Below are 19,375 nucleotides of genomic sequence, written 5' to 3'. Positions count from 1 at the left end.
CCAGCTATCTGCAGTGGTGCAGATAAGATTTGGAAAGTTGCGTCTGTAACAGACACAAGTGGGCTCAAAGAAAAGTCATGTAATTTATATTCCTTTTTAAGGAGGAATTAGTTTTTAATTTTCTTTTCGGTAAGAAAGGGGAGGAAATTTAACACTGCAACCCTAGAGAGGTGGCTCCCATGCAAAACAAAAGGCTCTGTTCTGTAGCTTTTAGTGAAGCAATTCTGGTTGTAGTAAATGAAGCTACTTGCATAAAAACCCACCAGCAAGACAGCTATACAAAACACCTTGCTGGAGAGATGGTAAGGTAATTTCCAGAGCCTGCTGTTTGATTGACAGTCTCTTGGATGAAAAGCTGATAGACAGTTTAAGGAACAGAGCCTGTAGAGCCATCTGGCTGCTGATTAAAAAGTGCCTCCTCATCTTGGGTTCAGGCACCTCGAGTTAATTATAAAATAACTTCTTCTCTCTTACAACCCTCATTTTCATCTGAAAGAGTATTACTGTCGCTGCGTGAAGTGACAGCTCTGAGGCGAAGCAGAGCAGTGGCTCAGTGGCACAGCTGCGACTCCAGCAAAAGCATTTTTCAGGAAGCGGAGCTGTTCGGTGAGCAGTTGCCGGTATCTGCCCCGCGGAGCAGGGCAGAGGGAGGCTGTCGGGAGGCAGGACGGCAGCAACTGGGGTTGGCAAGATCCTCCCGGGTGCCCTCTGGAGGCTGCGGAGGAGTAAATGGAGTAGCTCCTGCTTCTGACTGGAAACCAAGCCCAAGAGCTTCAAAAGCCAGGCTTCTGCCTGCGCTGCTGATTAGCCCATCTGCAGGGAGTCCTCATCCCGCTCTTCCCACAGCTGCCCTGTGGACCACTCTCTATTTCAGGTTCCCTATGCCCCAGCCTGTTCGGCCATATCATGCTGTGTTTGCCCCTTTTCATTCTCCTTGTGCAACCCAAATTTCCTTCCTCTTTCCCCCCTTCCTCTTTCACTGATGTTCTTTATTTCTCAGCTTGCCTCGGCACAGCTAGGAAGAACCAAATTACAATCAGCATGTGATCCATAGGAATGACGATGGAAGTATGCAGAACTGACACTGTGCAAATAAAGCTCAGTGTTCACTTGCAATTCCTGTAAATCCTCTAGGCTGCAGTCTGATGTGTAGGATGCTTCCTTACATTTTGAGATTGCATTGTGTTACCACAACATGGACATGCAGAAGAATGCTTTTTCACAGTATTAGGATGCATGGGTGACATCATAAAATCAGGCAAGAATATCTCATTATAGAGCAAGAACTGAACAGAGGCGAAAGTTATTAATCTTGGCTGAAGAGAGAGAGTAGGGAATGTAATTCAGAAAGGAGCCAGGGGAGGGTTTTTTTAAATCAAAAGTCATGAGAGCCCTGGGTAAAGGAACCCAGGAGCAACTTCAGTGCGTTTCAGAGGATAATGTAATTGGAAAGGCTGCAAGTGATGGCAAGCTTTAAGAATACTCTTTTTAAAGTGTATTCTAGGGAAAAGGTAGGATTTGTGGCAGAGGAACTGAAAGCTGAAAACAGAGAGGAGACTTGCTTGAGAGTGTTAAGGAGATGAATGAAGTTACCTCAAAGGCTTTAACATCAGAGGAGGGTTTGAAATAACTGAATAAAATACCAGAAAGCTGCATAGAGTGGAGGGGAGGAGATCACCACTCAGGGTGTGCTTGTTAAATCGTGAAGCTTCAAGAAATCAGGCTTGCAATTCCTAATGTTTGTAAGCCTTCACTAAAACTAACCTCCAGGTCATTTTTGCTGGGACCCCCTTGGTGTGCTGGTTTGCTCTGATACTCTCTATCTCAAAGGCCACCTGCAAATAGGTCAGGCCAAGCAGGCTGAGAAGAATTCATTACTGTTGGAGCCATAGGGTTTGGTGCTGAGGACAGCAGGTTCCTTTCTCAAGAGAAATAGTTACCCTTGTAGCTGGGAGAGAATAGGAAATGTTTCGTGCTGATGACTTGATCCCAACTGAGAAAGTGCGGCTGTATTAAGGAGTGTACTTTGTATCTGCCTTACACCCAACTCAAAGTACCACTGGTCCCTTCCTGTAGATAAACTGAGGTCTGTCAAGTCTGGCTTGCCGCTTCTCTTGCTCTCATGTTTTAACTTCTTGCTTTTCAAAGTGCTATATTAGAACTGACTCCTATCATGGGATTAGTTAAACTAGTGTTTCTCATGCCAGCAAGATGATGTGTTTTTTTTATCCCAGAAATGTGCTTTCAAGACCAACAAGCTACATTCATGGCCACAGCTAAGCAGTTGGTGTACACCAGAGAAATCAGACGGTGATTAAGTCAAACCATTCTATTGAGCAGCAGCCCTGGGACAAACTAAGCTGTGTTAGAAGTTGAAGTATTATTTCAGGGACTGATCTGGACCTGCCTGACTTCAGATTAGAACTGATATTGCACAAGCCTCAATCAGGACTCTACCTTTGCCTCTGCGGCTTAAGACTTTTGCACCAGTCTTCTCCCACTGCATTTCTAGATATTCAGTTCTCAAATGTGTGCAGGACCAAACGCAACCAAAAGCATATCCACGAATGTGGCTGTATTCTTTGTGCTCGCCTTGTCCTTGGCTTCCTTGTCCCATGCCTCTGCTCTCTCCTCCTCTTCAGCAGCGTTACCTGCTATTCCTGTCACTCATCTGGGGAGGGGAAGCCTGAAACCAGGCTGCCATCTCTCTGTTTCCATCCTCTCCTCTTCTTGCAAAGTGCCAGAGTAGCACAGCTGCATCCGCAGAGGCAGTGAGAGGATCTGCAGATTTAGGGGAAGTGCTGAGGTCAGGCAGTGCCAGATCCCACAGTCCTCAGGACTGAGGAATGTGTCCTAACATCACACTTAATGGGATGGAGGATCCAAGGAACATGACCTCAAAGAGGGGGTAGGAAGTCTGTGGGGAGAGAAAAAGACTTGCAGCCCCTTACACTCTGGATGATCTCTTGCACAAAAGGTATAAAGTTATTGCACTAACTGTTGATATAACAACCCCACTGGGAGCTCATGAGAGATTCAGTTTTCAGAATTGCCACTGCCTGGATAGCAGAGGAAGGATGCTTTGTGCTGAGCTTTGCAATCCTAGAGTTAATTTCGGGACACTCTGAGCTGGGACAGAGGTCTATGAACAAGAAGCTTTTTCTTCCTGATAGAGTGGAGCAATACGCAGTCAGCACCCGTATGTTCTCACCTATTAAGCCCATGTCCCTTAGATTATTTATGTAGCTTGGAAATTTCTGTAGGCTTTGCTGATCTCCTCTGTCATTTGTTAATTACCACATTGTATCATTCCTCCATGCTCCTAGTCCTTATTAGCACCTTTCAAGGGAGCCATCTGCCCACCAAAATTGCCTGTAGCCTCAGGAGGGATATAAGGTATGTGACATCTTCACAGAACAACCTTGTTTTTCACTGGCATTGCAAGGAGATAAAGAGAGGCGGCAGCTGACTTCCACTGTGAATTTCCATGTAGTAAATCTGATTGATGCTTATGCAGATGGGAGCAGCAAAAGCCACAGCAGAGTATGAGTGCCCCATGGAGGGAGCTGTCCTAGCCTCCCACTAACACACAGCCAGCTCAGGAATAGCAGCTACCTGTGTTTTAAGGGCCTGGTTTCCCAACTCCCTGCTTGTAAGTGCACAGATCCTGCCACTGCCTCGTGAAATTATCTTCAAGTGATGAGTGAGATGGGTGAGATGCAAGGGGCTCGAGTGCAGAGGTGATAAGGGAGTGGTTACAGCCTCCCCAGGAAAGCAGCCTGGGGAGCAAGAAGCCCCGGCTTGCTGCCTGCTTGCTGCCTGGGTCAGTGGCTGGATGGGACTGCCTGGCTTGCAAGCGGGTGCCAGAAACCAGCACTGGGTCTCAGCAGGTGTGCACACAAGCCCTGTCTGGTGTGAAGGCAGTTATTGGTAATAATTAGGAATTGATTACTCTGACAATTTGCATTTTTCATGCTGGCTAATTAATACTGCACTCTACCTATGCAGCGTATTTTATTCACATGGCCATTACAGACCCTGCTTGCTCCCAGGCTTGGACATAGCAGGATTTCAATCCATCCATGGTCCAGAGAGAACTGGAGGTTCTCAAATCAGTCCCTTGGCCTAAAATCCTCAGGATTAGACACAGCAGTGGTGTCCAAGCACCTGGCCAATATACAGCCTATGGGTTCTCAAGGCCTGGAGCAGGGATGCGCTTAGGCATCTTGGCCCAGAAGCCTGTCTTACAGGCTGTATCACCCTTGGTCTCCATGCCCTTCATCGCCTTACCTAAGGGCTTGACAGTCTGCTTTAAAATACAGCAGCTGGAAAAACAGCCAGAAGTGGTGAGGATGGCTTAAATCGGGTTGGTGGTTTCAGAAAGGAAGATGGAGAGCTGGGATCAGGATCTTCCTCAGGCTGAGCAGTTCCAGCCTCACTCTGCATCCCTGGGAGATGTGCCATGTGCAGGGCGCAGCACAATCTTCCCTGTGCAGCTTAGCCATCAAGCCAGGAGGACTCCATGTTGGTGTTGGGGGAGCTGGAGAAGCCTTGCAATTCAAGTCTGTGTCTGATCCCAATGTCTAATTTTTAGGGTACCCACCTTCTATCCAGTTACGGGATCCAACTGCTATTTCCAATAGCAGTTTCCTTGTTTGACATCAAGCAGCTATCAGATACAACATGGAAGAGAATCGTGCTGGGGTCTCATACAGTGTGGGTCCCCTCAGGGGTGAAATAATGTAGTCTCTTGATAAAATGGTTGGGTTTGTTTTTTACACATCCTGCTATTTTGTTTAGCAGGATTTTGATGAAGAATTTGGAATTCTATCAGCAGTAAATATTATCAGTTAACCTTTTTAAGGTAGAAGTTATGACAAAGCGAGAGGTGCTAAAAGAACAGACCAAAAAGCAACATAGCTGGGGAAAGGCAACAAATGCATTCCCACAAATTTAATGTACAGGGCTAGCGTTTTCTTTAATGAGCTGGTAAGAGGAGTTCCAAAGCTGCAGGGAGACTCCTCAGTCACACCTCTGTACAGAAGAGAACCAAACGGTGTGAAAACAGAACTGATGACCCAGAGGAATGGGACAGGGTTCAAATGCTGCATAAGAGCTGAAACACAAAGAAACATGGAAACCCACGGATCAAGGTTTTAACACCGCTTTGCTCCGTATTTGCAGCAATAATGAAGGTGGCCAGAAGGTGGCCTTGTGTCCGACAAAATCTGGTTCTGAAGCCCTTCACGTGTTAGACGGGGTTCAGTTGTGTCCTTCAAGGAAGGCTGCGAGCCTAAATTTATAAACTTTAGGGCTGAGAGCACTCATCAAAAAAATGAGTTGTATTTCTTTGAAATCTTAATATAAAGGAAAATAAAACCCCAGAATAACTTAAGAGTTTATGGTGCACTTCTATGGGGTAATTGACCACAGAAGGGATCACAGTGCAGCAGGAAGAATCCCTTGTGGTTAAATCTAAGGAGCAGAAGTCAGATCTCTGGGCTGGGATTCTCCAGCTACCTTGGGTGTAGCTGCCACCCATGTGTCAGCTGCCAATCTTACACTTCTGGGTGTTATTTAGAAAGCAGCAGCAGACTAGAAACTCCTGCTGCGGAATGCAGCAGAGCCAAGGCAGGCACAGCGATTTCTTTTTTATATATATTCCTATATATAAACACACACCCTGAATTTGGGAGAGCCCTGAAATCTAAGTTGCAATATACCAAATGGATGAGTTTTTACTCGTACAGAAGGGATGCAGGAGACCTTCCCAGACTTGTCTGGGTGAGTGTACCCCAGTATCATCACACTTCTGTGAAAGAAGAGCAGGATTCTTTCCAGGGCATCGCAGGCTGCCCCCATTGCTGTGTGACCACCACCAGCCACAGTGCATAAGTGAGGCCACAACGTATCTCAGGTAGCTGCAATTTTAGAAGCCGAAGCAGGGAATCTGTAAACGCATCTTGCAGCATTGCTAGCAGTCCAAGATGCAGCAGGCATGCTGGAGTGAGTCACGAGGCTCTTTCCAAATGGGCTTGCCAGAACAGAGGCTGACAGAGCCACCAATAACTTCCAAGTGTCAATTAGTTACTCTCTTCCTCAGTATTTGAAGGTTGCTGGCTAATAATGCCCCCTCAGCCTCACCTGTGGGCAGAGAGTGCCCCAAACTGAAAGTACTACCAAAGTATGATTAGTGTCATATACTAATTAATCCAGCACAACACCTGAGGTCAAGTGTAGCATGAGTAAAGCACTTCTGAGATGGTTTTAATTTAGCTTGCTCTGTGCATCTGTCACTAGAAATTCACATTGCCCAACAGAGAGGAAATTAGCAGCTGGGTCTGATCACAGAGGAATGGTGGAAGGACACGGAAAACTGCAAAAGCCCCAGCCTGTCTCCTTCCAGCACAGTATCATGCACTGCTTTCGGCAGCAGCATGAAGGAGGATCATTAGTGAGGTAATGGATGACAGCATGTGGTATCTGGTCATCTGATGAAAATACAGGAGGATAGCATTGGTGATCTTGGTGCCTAAGTGCCAAGTTTGCAGTGTCACTCCTATGGGGCTATTTTCTCTGGGGTAGACAGGACTCCTAGCCCAGAAGCACAGACAGCTCTTCTTTGTCTTAATGCTAATATCTTAATGGTAGCAAGTGTTTGATACTTGTTAAATTTAGGGTGGGAATTGTGAGATTGTGGGATTTTTAGAGCACTTTGTGGAAATGTGGGGTTGGCTGTGTATGTACAGCTCTAATGTGTAGGTATGCCAGCAGTTAGTGTTACACATGGTTGTGCAAAGACAACAGGGTGTTTGAGAACCTTAGAGGAATTCAGGAAATAAAGCATGCCAGCAGTAGTGCATATGGGGGTCTTGACCTGAGAAAAGGGTGAGCTGCACGTGGATTTGCAGGTTTGGTGTATATAATGAGGATGCATTATGTTGTGACTATAAAGTAACTGGAAGATAAAGAGGTTGGGATGTATGCTGTGTATGTGTTGGGTAGATCATGGTATTGTTGAGTCAGCGTAGTATGCCTGTAGGGTTAGGGCACAAAAGAGAGTGTATGCCTGTAAACTGGGGTGATGATGTGAGGTTAGAATGCAGAGCAGTTTGAAGGTGTGTGGGTGAGCCACACCGAGCTGTGCAGGGCTGTGCCTGGCAGGAGCAGGATCGCTCTGCAGAGCAGTGTGCTGCATGCAGAGAGCTCTGGCTGCTGCGTTGGATTGCGCAACTGTGGAAGGATACCAAGAGGAGAGTACCGAGTGGTGACTTCTTAAACTGTGCTGGCGTGGAGCTGGTGCGCTGTGAGGGCTGTGTGCAGGGTGCAGGACAGGGCTGTACCGAGACACCGCTGCAGTGCGAGCGGCTGTGCAGCACAGGATGCCTGGGGGTGTGCGGGAGGGATCCGCGGGGCTGTGCGGGGTACCGGGGTAGGTGTGTCAAGCGCTGGAGAAGGGGAGGGCAAACCCGAGCAGTGGCGGAGGAGAAGGGGGTGGCGCTGGGCAGGGTCAGCGGCAGGAGAGCGGCTCAGTAGTGGCCGGTCGGGTCGGTGGGGCCGTGCAGAGCCGAGCCCTGCTGTGGGACCATGCCATCCTACACGGTCACGGTGGCCACGGGCAGCCAGTGGTTCGCGGGCACCGACGACTACGTGTACCTGAGCCTAGAGGGCACGGAAGGCTGCAGCGAGAGGCACCTCCTGGACAAACCCTTCTACAACGACTTCGAGCGCGGCGCGGTGAGTGTGTCCCCCGCGACCTCCCGGCCTCGCCCCGGGGCGCACCGAGGGGCTTCACTGCGTAAGAGACGTCGCGTATTTCTCTTAGAGGGGCCTCGGGCCGGAACCGCAAAGCCGGGATGCCCAAGGAAGTTGTGAATGCTCCATCCCTGGCAGTGTTCAAGGCCAGGCTGGACAGAGCCTTGGGCGGCATGATCTAGAAGAAGGTGTCCCTGCCCATGGCAGGGGCGTTGGAACTAGATGATCTTAAGGTCCTTTCCAACACAATCTGTTCTATGGTTCTGTGATTCTGCGCCACCCCGGGCCCCAAGGGGTGGACTGACTGCTTCAGGGTTGTGCTTTCGAAGCCTTTGTCCCTGTGTGCCTGTGCTCTGGAGAAGGACACTGGGACCAAGGTGCCAGCTGCCATCCCTGGCCACCAATCATGACATCCCTGCAACCCAGGAGTTAGCCCTGGCTATAGTTGGTCAGCCATGGGGAGAGACGGGGCCCTTTGGTACTGGCTTATACAATGGTCTTTCAGGTTTTCTCATACTTTCCTTACAAATACTAAGAAAAAGTGTGTCCTTCTTATTTATTCATGATGTTTAGGATCAGCAGTTACTGATAGAGCCCTGATATCTCTAAGGAATTAACCAAAAAGCTCCGTGTGGGAATTGCAATACCTACCAAGGGAAGTATGCAGGGCAACTTCAACAAAAGCTGGAAAATAGAATGAACATGCAAGTGCGAGAAAGAAGGTGGGAGCAGGCTATCATGGAATGGTTAGGGTTGGAAAGGACCTTATGCTATTCTTTCTAACCTTGATTTCTGCTGTGTGTTGTGCCCTGTCCTAGGCTATCAATCTGTAATTTTTAATACTCGGAGCACTGGTTTTGAATTTCATTAATTTGCTTATTTTCTACTATGGAGATAATAAGCTCAGGTCATTTTTTCACCTCCCAAAATGTGTATTTCGTTTGGAAACCTAACTCACAGTTTCCAAAAGATCTGATGAGATTTAAGTAACCTTGGAAGTTTTAACAAAGCATTCGTAAGTCACTTTGGAAATGAGACCTACCACTGCATGCGCAAATGAGACTTCATTGTCATGAGCTGCTTTGCTTTTAGGTGTGTTGGGGGTTTTTTAACCATGGGGTTCACAGCCTAAGTTAGGTATCCGGCCTCTTCTGCACTAGACACTGCAGCTATGGTTAACAGAAGCCACTGTTCTGAGTAAGTGTTGATGACATGTAGATATGGCCTCAGATATTTATAGCCAGTATTCTGAGGAGATGCTCTAGCAAATTCAGGTGTAAGGACTTAGCAGCTGCTGCTGTTGAAGTTACTTTCCTTCATGATTAAAAATTCATCAGCTTAGAACCTTGTTATCTGAATCACTCAAATGGACATCCAGTTATTCTTTCTCTCTTATCTGGTGAACGGTCACATATTTTAAGCTTAACATTGGCAAGACAGACTGAAGAAGACCTCAGATTGTCCTGCAAGCTTAGGGTTTAGATGATCTCCTATGAGGGCTGAGTCCTGCCCAGCTGAGGAGATAAACACCAGCATCTCCAGTGATCAGGCAGTTTGCTTTTATCCCTGGACTACAAAAGAGAGTTTCACTGTCTTTAAGCAATGACTGTGATGGAGAGTCTGATACTCTGAACATCCTGTTGGACTGAGGTCCTGCCACAGGGAGAAAATTCCATGATGTGAGCGTTAAGCATATGCTCAGCAGAAACTCTTTAACTGCTGTGGGACCAGGTCCAGCAGGAGCAGAGGTACCTGCGAGTGTTGGACTCTGCTGGGTGAAGAAGCAATAAACGGAGGTTTGTGGCTGTTAGCAGCACTACAGCAGAAGATACATGCACCTAGAAGAACCACTTATACCGCCTTGGGAAGGTACCTTTGTGTGCCATACCAATCACTTGATGGCAACAGGTTTTCATGAGGACTTGAGCTAAAAATAATGCGGTACATTTCCCCTATCCAGACAGTGTCTTTGGTCACCTTATTCTTCCTCTCTATGGAACTAGCCCTGCAATTGGAAATGAGTGAGAAGATGGAACATGGAATGCAAAGCAGATCTGATCCAGACGCAGTTTCTAATTTGCTTATGTAGGTTATTGCATTAGTCTTTACAAGTTTAAACTCCCTTTATAGTGATGAACGCAAACGGGTAATAATTCACATAGGTTTGCAGATTCATTTGGACTGTGTCTCTGCGAGGTGGCTAATACCAGCTCCTGACTGCCAAATACAACAAGATCATGGTGAAATTGAAAGAATTCATTTTGTGTTGTAATTGCATACAGAGGGACACAAGCAGGATGTGGCTGAGTTTGAGGTATGTGGTACGACAGTCTATGATGAGAAACTCTTCTGCAAAGTGTCATCTGGTCCTGGAAAGACATATGAAATTGCAGAAGTACTGACTCAGAGTGAAACCTGAACCTGACAAATGGTTTATTGACACTGTTTTTGTTGAGAAAACCAGGAACTGCAGGGGAATGAATATGAAATGTAAAGGGTTCAAGTGCTGCCTATTTCTGGAAAGACTTGAAGAATGAGAAACAATCTGAGCATGTTATCTACATTTTTTAGCCATCTTCCAAAATTCTTTGTGCCAATTGACAAGAGAAAAGTCAAGAATATTGGACATGGGGTGATAGGCAAAGATGAGGATGGTGTTTGAAACCAGCATTGCAGGAGAGAGGAATCTCCATTCACTTAGCCGCACTGACACAAGTCACTGACTGTCAGCATTGTGACTCAAGGCACTGCTAGTGTGATTTCTGAGAAAAGCTACTCAGCATTTTTCAATCTCCACAGCTGGTTTGAATTAATGAATCACCAAATGAATTAATTTACCTTTACTCATTATCCTTTTAGCTGTTCTGGCATAGCATGGGGGGTTAAAGAGCAACATAAACTTTAAAACAATGTTTAAAATTCATATATTTATTGGCTCTGGAGAAATAGCTGTTTCTCTTCTGCTATTTAAATGCAAGGAAAAGTGACAAGCATCATCTTAAAATGTTGGTTGAAAGCTCTGTGATTTTCAGCTCTCAGCTCTCAGACAGACAGATGCTGTCATCCCAAGCTTGCCAAGGACTAACATGCTATTTATGAAGAATTTTGTTGCCACCTGGTGTGTACGGGTGTGCTATTGACATAAACACTGCAAATTTTTATGTAAGGCATGATGGGCTTCCTTTTTAAAAGAAACAGTTCAATGTCTTTTGCTTTAATAGCCATGAAGATAATATAGCTCAGGCTAAGATTAGTCTGGTAAATTTCAGCAAAGAAAAACAAGCACCGTCTATGCCCATTTTAAATATTTGTGCCTAAAATTGAATTAGGCTGTGTATTAGAAGAAATGCCAATATCCTTGTTAGTATGAAAAAGCCTCATACGAGTTTCAGTGTAGCACTCCTGCAGTCTCTCCTTGTGAGAGGGACTGATGCTCCAAACCCCTGATTGATCATCTTTGTGGCCTCTGTTGGACCCTCTCCAGTAGCTCCCTGTCTTGTACTGAGGAGCCCAGAACTGGACACATTACTCCAGATGTGACCTCACCACGGTCAAGTAGTGGGAGGATCACCTCCCTTGACCTGCTGGCCACCCTCCTCCTGATGCTCCCCAGGATACTGGGGCAAGGGCACAGTGCTGGCTTACAGTCAAATTGTCATCTACCAATACTCCCAGGTCCTTTTTAGCAGAACTGGTCTCCAGTGGGTAAGCCCCCAATCTGTACTGGTATTTGGGGTTATTTCTGCCCATGTGCAGTACTCTACACTAGCCCTTGTTGGTAATGTGGGTAACTTAGTTTAAAATGTGACAGGAAGGGATGCCAAGGGATTCTTTTTATGCGTGTTCTTCCAATCATGTGAGTGAAAATTACTATGAATCTTTCATTTGTAACATTTGAAATAATAAGTGCCATCTGGCAGCATTTAAAATTACGTCTTCTTTTACTTTTTCTTTTTTTTTTTTCCCTGTGTCTTCTCCTGTCTGGTATTTAATCTTTCTTCACTTTTCTATTTTGATCCTTACATGACTTAGCCTTTTCCTAGACTGTAACAGTGGTCATATATCAAATGCCTGGGAAAGGCTAAAAGAGTGCTCCTGAAAAGAACAAATAGAGAATGGTGTCTAGGGCAGGCACCGAATAACAAAGCTCACACGGGCAGGTGAGTGCCTACAGGCACTGCAGCATGTTGACGCTGTACTTCATCCCTTTGGTTTTTAATATCCCTTTGGTTTTTAATATTGTTGACTGTCTTGAGAAAAAACACAAGAGAATGAAGTTTGTACTTGTGACCACATGAAGCTTAGCAGGATTGTCTGAGCAGAGCAGGCTCTGGCTTCTTTTCCCATGGTTGCCATAGATGATTCACCTTTGTTATGAGAAGCATTTGGCTACTTAAGTTTCCTCTGAGCTGTTTACACTCTTGGAAAGTGAGAGTCAATTCCTGTTCTCCTGAATTGCCTAGCACCACATGGTGTCATACTAGCCGTATTTCAAATGATTACTTATTTCTACTTATGCTGGCATAGCTTATTAGTGCACATGGCACAAGAACTGCCATTTGATGGGTTGAATGCAAAAATGTTTCTCTGGTTTTGGAGTGTTTTGTAAGTTAGAATAATAGACTCATAGAATAGTTAGGGTTGGAAAGGACCTTAAGATCATCTAGTTCCAACCCCCCTGCCATGGGCGAGGACACCTCACACTAAACCATGTCACCCAAGGCTTTGTCCAATCTGATCTTGAACATTGCCACGGATGGAGCATTCACAGCTTCCCTGGGCAACCCATTCCAGTGCCTCACAACCCTTACAGTAAAGAACTTCCTCTTTATATCCAATCTAAATTTCCCCTGTTTAAGTTTTAACCCATTACCCCTTGTCCTATCACTACAGTCCCTAATGAAGAGTCCCTCCCCAGCATCCCTATAGGCCCCCTTCAGATACTGGAAGGCTGCTATGAGATCTCCACACAGCCTTCTCTTCTCCAGGCTGAACAACCCCAACTTTCTCAGCCTGTCTTCATATGGGAGGTGCTCCAGTCCCCTGATCATCCTCATGGCCTCCTCTGGTCTTGTTCCAACAGTTCCATGTCCTTTTTATGTTGAGGACACCAGAACTGCACACAATACTCCAAGTGGGGTCACACAAGAGCAGAGTAGAGGGGCAGGATCACCTCCTTCGACCTGCTGGTCATGCTTCTTTTGATGCATGCCAGGATACAGTTGGCTTTCTGGGCTGTGAGTGCACACTGCTGGCTCATGTTCATTTTCTCATCCACCAACACCCCCAAGTCCTTCTCCATAGGGCTGCACTGAATTTCCGTTTTGCCCAACCTGCAGCTGTGCCTGGGATTGGTCTGACCCAGCTCACAAACTCTCTGTTAACTGCTCGCCTGTCCCCAGACAGAGGTCCATACTCTCCAGCCTATCCCTAACATAAATAGCAACTCCCCCATCCTGGCCTGCCGGGCCTGTCCTTTCTAAAGAACCTGTAACCTTCCATGTAACACTCCAGTCATAGAAGCCATCCCACCATGTTTCTGTGATGCCTGTTATACCATACCCCCGTAGACGTGCGCACATCTCTAATTCCTTTTGTTTATTCCCCATGCTACAGGCGTTTCTATAGAGGCATCTGAGCTGAGCTCCAAACGAAGCCGGCTCATTGGCTGGAACGGCTGGAATATCTCTGCATTGCTCCAAGCATTTATTATAGGTGCTGGCAACTGACTGGGTGTGTTGGGATGGAATGATGCCCTCCTCCCCCAGCACATCTAGTTTAAAGCATCCTTGACCAGTCTGGCAAACCTCCTACCAAAACAGCTATTTCCCTTCTTTTTCAGAGTAGCTCCATCAGCCCCCGGTAGACCTGGCCTACTAAATTGAGTCCCATGTTCAAGACACCCAAATCCGTGACTATGGCACCACCCTTCTAACCATTTATTAACCTGGCCAATCCTTCTAACCTTTTTAAGGTCCTCCCCTGTATTCTGGAGAATTGATGAAAAGACAATCTGAACTCCAGAGCCCCTAACCACCTCTCCCAGGGCTCTGTAGTCCTTCTTTATGTTCTCCAGGCTACAGCTATCTATGTCAGTTATATAAGTTCTTGGTTGTTCTTTTATGCATCTTTTTGTTGCATTGAAGTCCAATAATAGGTCTTCCTTTCTTTCACCTACCAGAAGCTGGAAAGTTCTGTTGTACCCATGCCATATCAGGAAAAGTCAAGTATGGTTGTCTAGTGCTGGTTGTGCTTCCTGCATGTGTAGTGAGTCATTGACTGTATTCTGATGTGTAGGTTGACTCCTACGATGTGACTGTGGAAGAAGACCTTGGAGAAATTCAGCTAATAAAAATTGAGAAACGGAAATACTGGTACCAAGATGACTGGTACCTCAGGTATATCACTGTAAAAATGCCAATGGGTGACTATCTGGAGTTCCCGTGTTACCGCTGGATTACAGATGAAAAAGAGGTTGTCCTTCGAGATGGAAGAGGTGAGAGCCACAAGAAATCTTATTTACTGCAGAACATCCTGAGTACTTCCACCTCTACTTTTCCTTTCCCTTTCCCCGTATACCTCCTAATCTTGTCTCTCACAGGGAGACCCACTGCCAGTCCACTTCTGCATCCTAAGGAATGGGCTTTCTCTACTGACTAGGATTGCTTTCCAAGCAGGTTGCTGGTCTGGGCACTGGCAGTTGAGGTGGATATTTTGGGAAGTACATGTAAAGAGTGGTGATGGTAGGAACGAAATGTTCGCCTTCCCATTAAGCTTTTGACTACTCCTGGCTGAGGAATTTTGCATTTGAAGTCTTTTGTGCTCCAATCACAACTATGTGTCAGTTTATTTTTGGTCTCAAGACAGGCTTTCAATTTTTCGTAATTTGACTTATAAGAACTGCAACACTGCAATGGAAGGCAGCTTTGCATGCCTTTCAGATATGCTAAGGTAAAGAACAAAAGCAAGTGAAATCCTATTGGTAACTTGAACACAGCCAGCTGGAAACCGTTAGCCATATGTTATCAGTTGTATTACCTCTGATATTTCCAACTCCAAACTCCAAACAACTATTGTCATGAACATCCTCCTGGCTTTAGCTTCCTTCCCATTTGTGTATGTAAAGTGAGTCACGTACCTTGCACTTTCTCTGATCACTAAGGAAGGCTGTGTTACTTAATGGTACAGTGAATACATGATCAGAAGAACAAGCTGCCTGGAAATGAGGTCTCGCTGGGTTTTCTTTCTGTTCTCATGATGAGAAGACATGATCATTACCTCAAGCTGACAGAGGAGAACACAGCTCATGGAGAGAGGATAGGTGTTTCATGGAGATGTCTTATAGCAGGGAAGATTAGCTGAAACACTAGATATGCACAGCAAGTGTCTACACTAGGAATCCAGATTTTTTATACAGTTGAGACAGGTGTTCCTAGCTTGACCTAATTGCCCCTTACAGGCACAAAATTAGCAGCTTATTTCCTTCCACAGGTTCTCTAGGGACCTGTGCTTCTACTCAAAGTACTAGATTGTGTAAGCATTTTGCACAGAAACTTTGTAAAGGTATAGATCAGAAGTTGGAAGGTTTGGAAACTTTGTGCTCCTCCTCAAGACCTGGGCAGTGATAGGCAGAGGAACTTCATAAACCTGTCTCTTTCCTTTCCCCTGTTTCACAGCAAAGCTCCCCCGTGATGACAAGACTCAGATTCTCAAGCAGCACAGACGCAAAGAGCTTGAGACTCGTCAAAAGATGTACCGGTGAGTTTGCCACAGCTACTCAGAAGGTCCAGAGCCTGTTCTAATCAGGTCAGAGTATGTCCAGATTGTTGTACTGCTCTAATTACTGGTCTGCTGGATGAGAGAAAGTGTAAGTTACTGTGTTGGCACTATATGGTTTTTACTTAGATGGAATTCACTGTAAGTGATGATCATCGTGGTGCAAGTGGCATTATGAAGGACATGAGTCCTAGATAAGTTTATCTGGAAGGCTTAAGTGGGAATTCAGTGTTACAGTCTCTGTTGGGTGCACTGGCACAGAGTCGTGCTTTCAAGGAGGATTTGAATGCAGATTTCATTTCCCTGTTACAAGCAGTACTCCAGTTTTGGAACATGTTCTGAACATGCCAGCTTTTACTGGAGGCTTTTGGCTGCTACAGCAAGCTAGTTTTAGTTGTTTCCTACACTGGGGTGCAGTGGAAGATCTGGCCCTGTTTGAGTAACTGAAATGTGCCATCAGAATGCAGTTATGATATCCATCTTTATATAGTCAGACATTTTTTCCTACTAAAAGTCACAATGGGAAAATGCTCCTTTATCAGTGGGTAACTCCAGAACCCATTAAACATTACCTTTTCCTACAGACACTCTTTTATCTCTGTTAAAATAACAGAAGTTTTTTCGACTGGCATCTCCCTATCACTAGACTAAGGATCAGAAGGACAGAGGGTCCATTCATAACTGATGGACTGAGGCTTAGTGTGTGCAGTGTTGATATCATTTGACTAAGAAAAGTTCTTGCTTACAGATTATGGAAAGTAGAGCAGAGGAAAATATAGTTTATAGCGTAACATTTTGTTTATGTATGCAAAAAGGAACATTGTACATTTGTAATTCTAGGGAAATAACTATTTACAATTCAAATGCGTAACTGATAGCAGACAGTGCAGTCTGTATGTGGCAGGCAATTTAGAAATACTTTTGAAACAGTATTCTTCAGAAATCACCTTCTTTTGTTTTGAAGTGAAAATAGGACACAGTGCAAGAATATACATGGCAGAGAATGTCTGGCATGACCATCAGGAGGTAAGGCTCTACTGAGAGGCTGAATCAAGACTATCTTCTTGATAGAGTTGCCTTTTGGAGAACTGAAACATATGTCTGAGTACTTTTAGCTGCTGTATCACAGTTCTGCAAAAAGGTAGCCCCAAGAACAAGTGTGCATTGGGCAGCTGTCTCTGTGCCCTCCCTGTACGTTTGAAGCTACTGCCAATTTCAACCAAACACGACAAGTGTTTGGAAATATCACAGATACTAAGTCATTTCAAGTTTTGTGAAGGTAGGTGGTCAAATAGACTCCTTCCATTGTGCTTCAGCATTCAGTAGAGTACTGGTAGGTATTGATGTGGTCTAAGTCACTAGATTTGACTCAAATGTGTCTGCCACAAATTTACTTTCTAGAGGTGTGTCACAGAAACAATGGAGGTAAAGGAATTACACAGTTCTCATGCTGGTAAGGTTATTTGGTTAGTCCAACCTCTCTTGTTTTCTCAGCTGGAAAGAGTGGCATCCAGGCTTTCCCCTGAGCATTGATGCCACTTCTCACAGTGATCTGCCTCGTGACATCCAGTTTGACAATGAAAAGGGAATTGACTTCATTCTGAACTACTCCAAAGCGTAAGTGTTTGTGAAACTTGAGGAGTTTCATAAAACCTCTCTGGTGGCAGGGTAAGGATCTGATCACCTTTTAGGTGTCACTGAAATATCAAAATGTGGTTCTTTTCTCTCAGGTGATTCTGCAGTCAATCAAAGTAAGAAAGAATTGAAGGAATTTTTAATTAAAAAAAACAAATAAAACCAACATTATTTTATGCTTTTCAATTTCATGCTGGGAACTGACCAAGCCTCTGCATTCTCATTTGACATTATTTTGGCTATAGATGGATGGAGGAAGCACTAGTGAAAAGCGTAGGGAGAGGGACTCTTGGCACCTGCAACCTTAGGTTTTTGACTTAGTTCTCAGAGTCGCCCCCTAGAGACACTTGTCTCACAGGACTACAGTAAGCCTTTCAGTCACACAGAATCATAGAATAGTTAGGATCGGAAAGGACCTTAAGATCATCTAGTTCCAACCCCCCTGCCATGGGCAGGGACACCTCACACTAAACCATGTCACCCAAGGCTTCATCTAAACTGGTCTTGAACACTGCCAGGGATGGAGCATTCACAACCTCCCTGGGCAACCCATTCCAGTACCTCACCACCCTCACAGTAAAGAATTTCTTCTTTATATCCAATCTAAACTTCCCCTGTTTAAGTTTCAACCCATTACCCCTTGTCCTGTCACTGCAGTCACTAATGAAGAGTCCCTCCCCAGCATCCCTATAGGCCCCCTTCAGATACTGGAAGGCTGCTATGAGGTCTCCATGCAGCCTTCTCTTCTCCAGGCTGAACAGCCCCAACTTTCTCAGCCTGTCTTCATATGGGAGGTGCTCCAGTCCCCTGATCATCCTCATGGCCTCCTCTGGACTTGTTCCAACAGTTCCATGTCCTTTCTATGTTGAGGACACCAGAACTGCACACAATACTCCAAGTGGGGTTGCACAGGAGCAGAGTAGAAGGGCAGGATCACCTCCTTCGACCTGCTGGTCACGCTTCTTTTTATGCATGCCAGGATACAGTTGACTTTCTGGGCTGTGAGTGCACACTGAAGCTGGCTCATGTTCATTTTCTCACCCACCAACACCCCCAAGTCCTTCTCCGCAGGGCTGCACCGAATTTCCTTTTTGCCCAACCTGCAGCTGTGCCTGGGAGTGCTCCGACCCAGGTGTAGGACCTTGCACTTGGCATGGTTAAACTTCATGAGGTTGGCATCAGCCCACCTCACAAGTGTGTCAAGGTTCCTCTGGATGGCATTCCTTCCCTCCAGCATATCAACAGAACCACACTGCTTGGTGACATCGGCAAACTTGCTGAGGGTGCACTCAATCCCACTGTCCATGTCAGCGACAAAGATGTTGAACAAGACCGGTTCCAACACCGATCTCTGAGGGACACCACGTGTTACTGGTCTCCAGCTGGACATTGAACCATTGACCACAACTCTTTGCATGCGGTCATCCAGCCAGTTCTTTATCTACCTAGTGGTCCACCTATCAAATTGATGTCTCTCCAATTTGGAGACAAGGATGTCATGTGGGACAGTGTTGAACACTGTGCACAAGTCCAGGTAGATGATGTCAACTGCTCCATCCCTGTCCATCAGTTCTGTAGCCCCATCATAGAAGGCCACGAAACTGGTCAGTCAGGATTTCCCCTTAGTGAAGCCATGCTGGCTGTCACCAAGAACCTTGTTGCTTTTCATGTGCCTTAGCATGGCTTCCAGGAGAATCTGCATCAAGATTTTGCCAGGCACAGAGGTGAGACTGACTGTTCTATAATTCCCTGGGTCTTCCAAATTCCCCTTCTTGGAAATGGGGGTTATATTTCCCTTTTTCCAGTCGTCAGAAACTTCACCTAACTGCCATGATTTTTCAAATATGATGGTGTTGTGGTTTAAATGAAGTCCACACACAGCTCGTTCACTCACTCCCCCCCTCGCTCCCCCAACTCCCGGAGAGTTAGGAAGAATCCAAAGAATGTAGCCCCCACGGATTGAGATAAGAACGGTTTAATTGCTAAGGCACAACACAAATCACTACTGCCATTACTACTACAAACAATAATGATAAAGCCAACAACAAGCGAAGAGAATACAACACCTCACCAACCACCGACTGATAACTCACCCCACCCTGCCCAACCGAGCACCGACCGATACCTCCTCAATCTCCCCAGAGCTCCAGCCCTTCCAGGTCTCCCAGTTACATCCTAGGCATGACGTGCTATGGTATGGAATACCTCT

The 19,375-nt window shown here is 45.7% G+C and overlaps 1 protein-coding gene across 1 annotated transcript in view; it reads left to right on the top strand.

Annotated features, from left to right (window-relative positions):
• The first annotated feature begins 7,504 nt into the window (after positions 1–7,504).
• ALOX5 (arachidonate 5-lipoxygenase) overlaps positions 7,505–19,375 on the top strand; it is a 28,833-nt gene continuing 16,962 nt past the window's right edge. Inside the window, exons 1-4 of the mRNA XM_005153894.3 lie at positions 7,505–7,737; positions 14,053–14,251; positions 15,432–15,513; positions 17,026–17,148. Coding sequence (XP_005153951.1) covers positions 7,588–7,737; positions 14,053–14,251; positions 15,432–15,513; positions 17,026–17,148 — 554 coding nt within the window. The 5' untranslated portion in view covers positions 7,505–7,587. The remainder of the gene's footprint in view (positions 7,738–14,052; positions 14,252–15,431; positions 15,514–17,025; positions 17,149–19,375) is intronic.

The sequence above is a fragment of the Melopsittacus undulatus genome, chromosome 4 (genome assembly GCF_012275295.1).
Source record: "Melopsittacus undulatus isolate bMelUnd1 chromosome 4, bMelUnd1.mat.Z, whole genome shotgun sequence".
In the NCBI taxonomy this organism is placed as follows: domain Eukaryota; kingdom Metazoa; phylum Chordata; class Aves; order Psittaciformes; family Psittaculidae; genus Melopsittacus; species Melopsittacus undulatus.
This window is presented reverse-complemented; position numbering and strand designations above follow the sequence as displayed.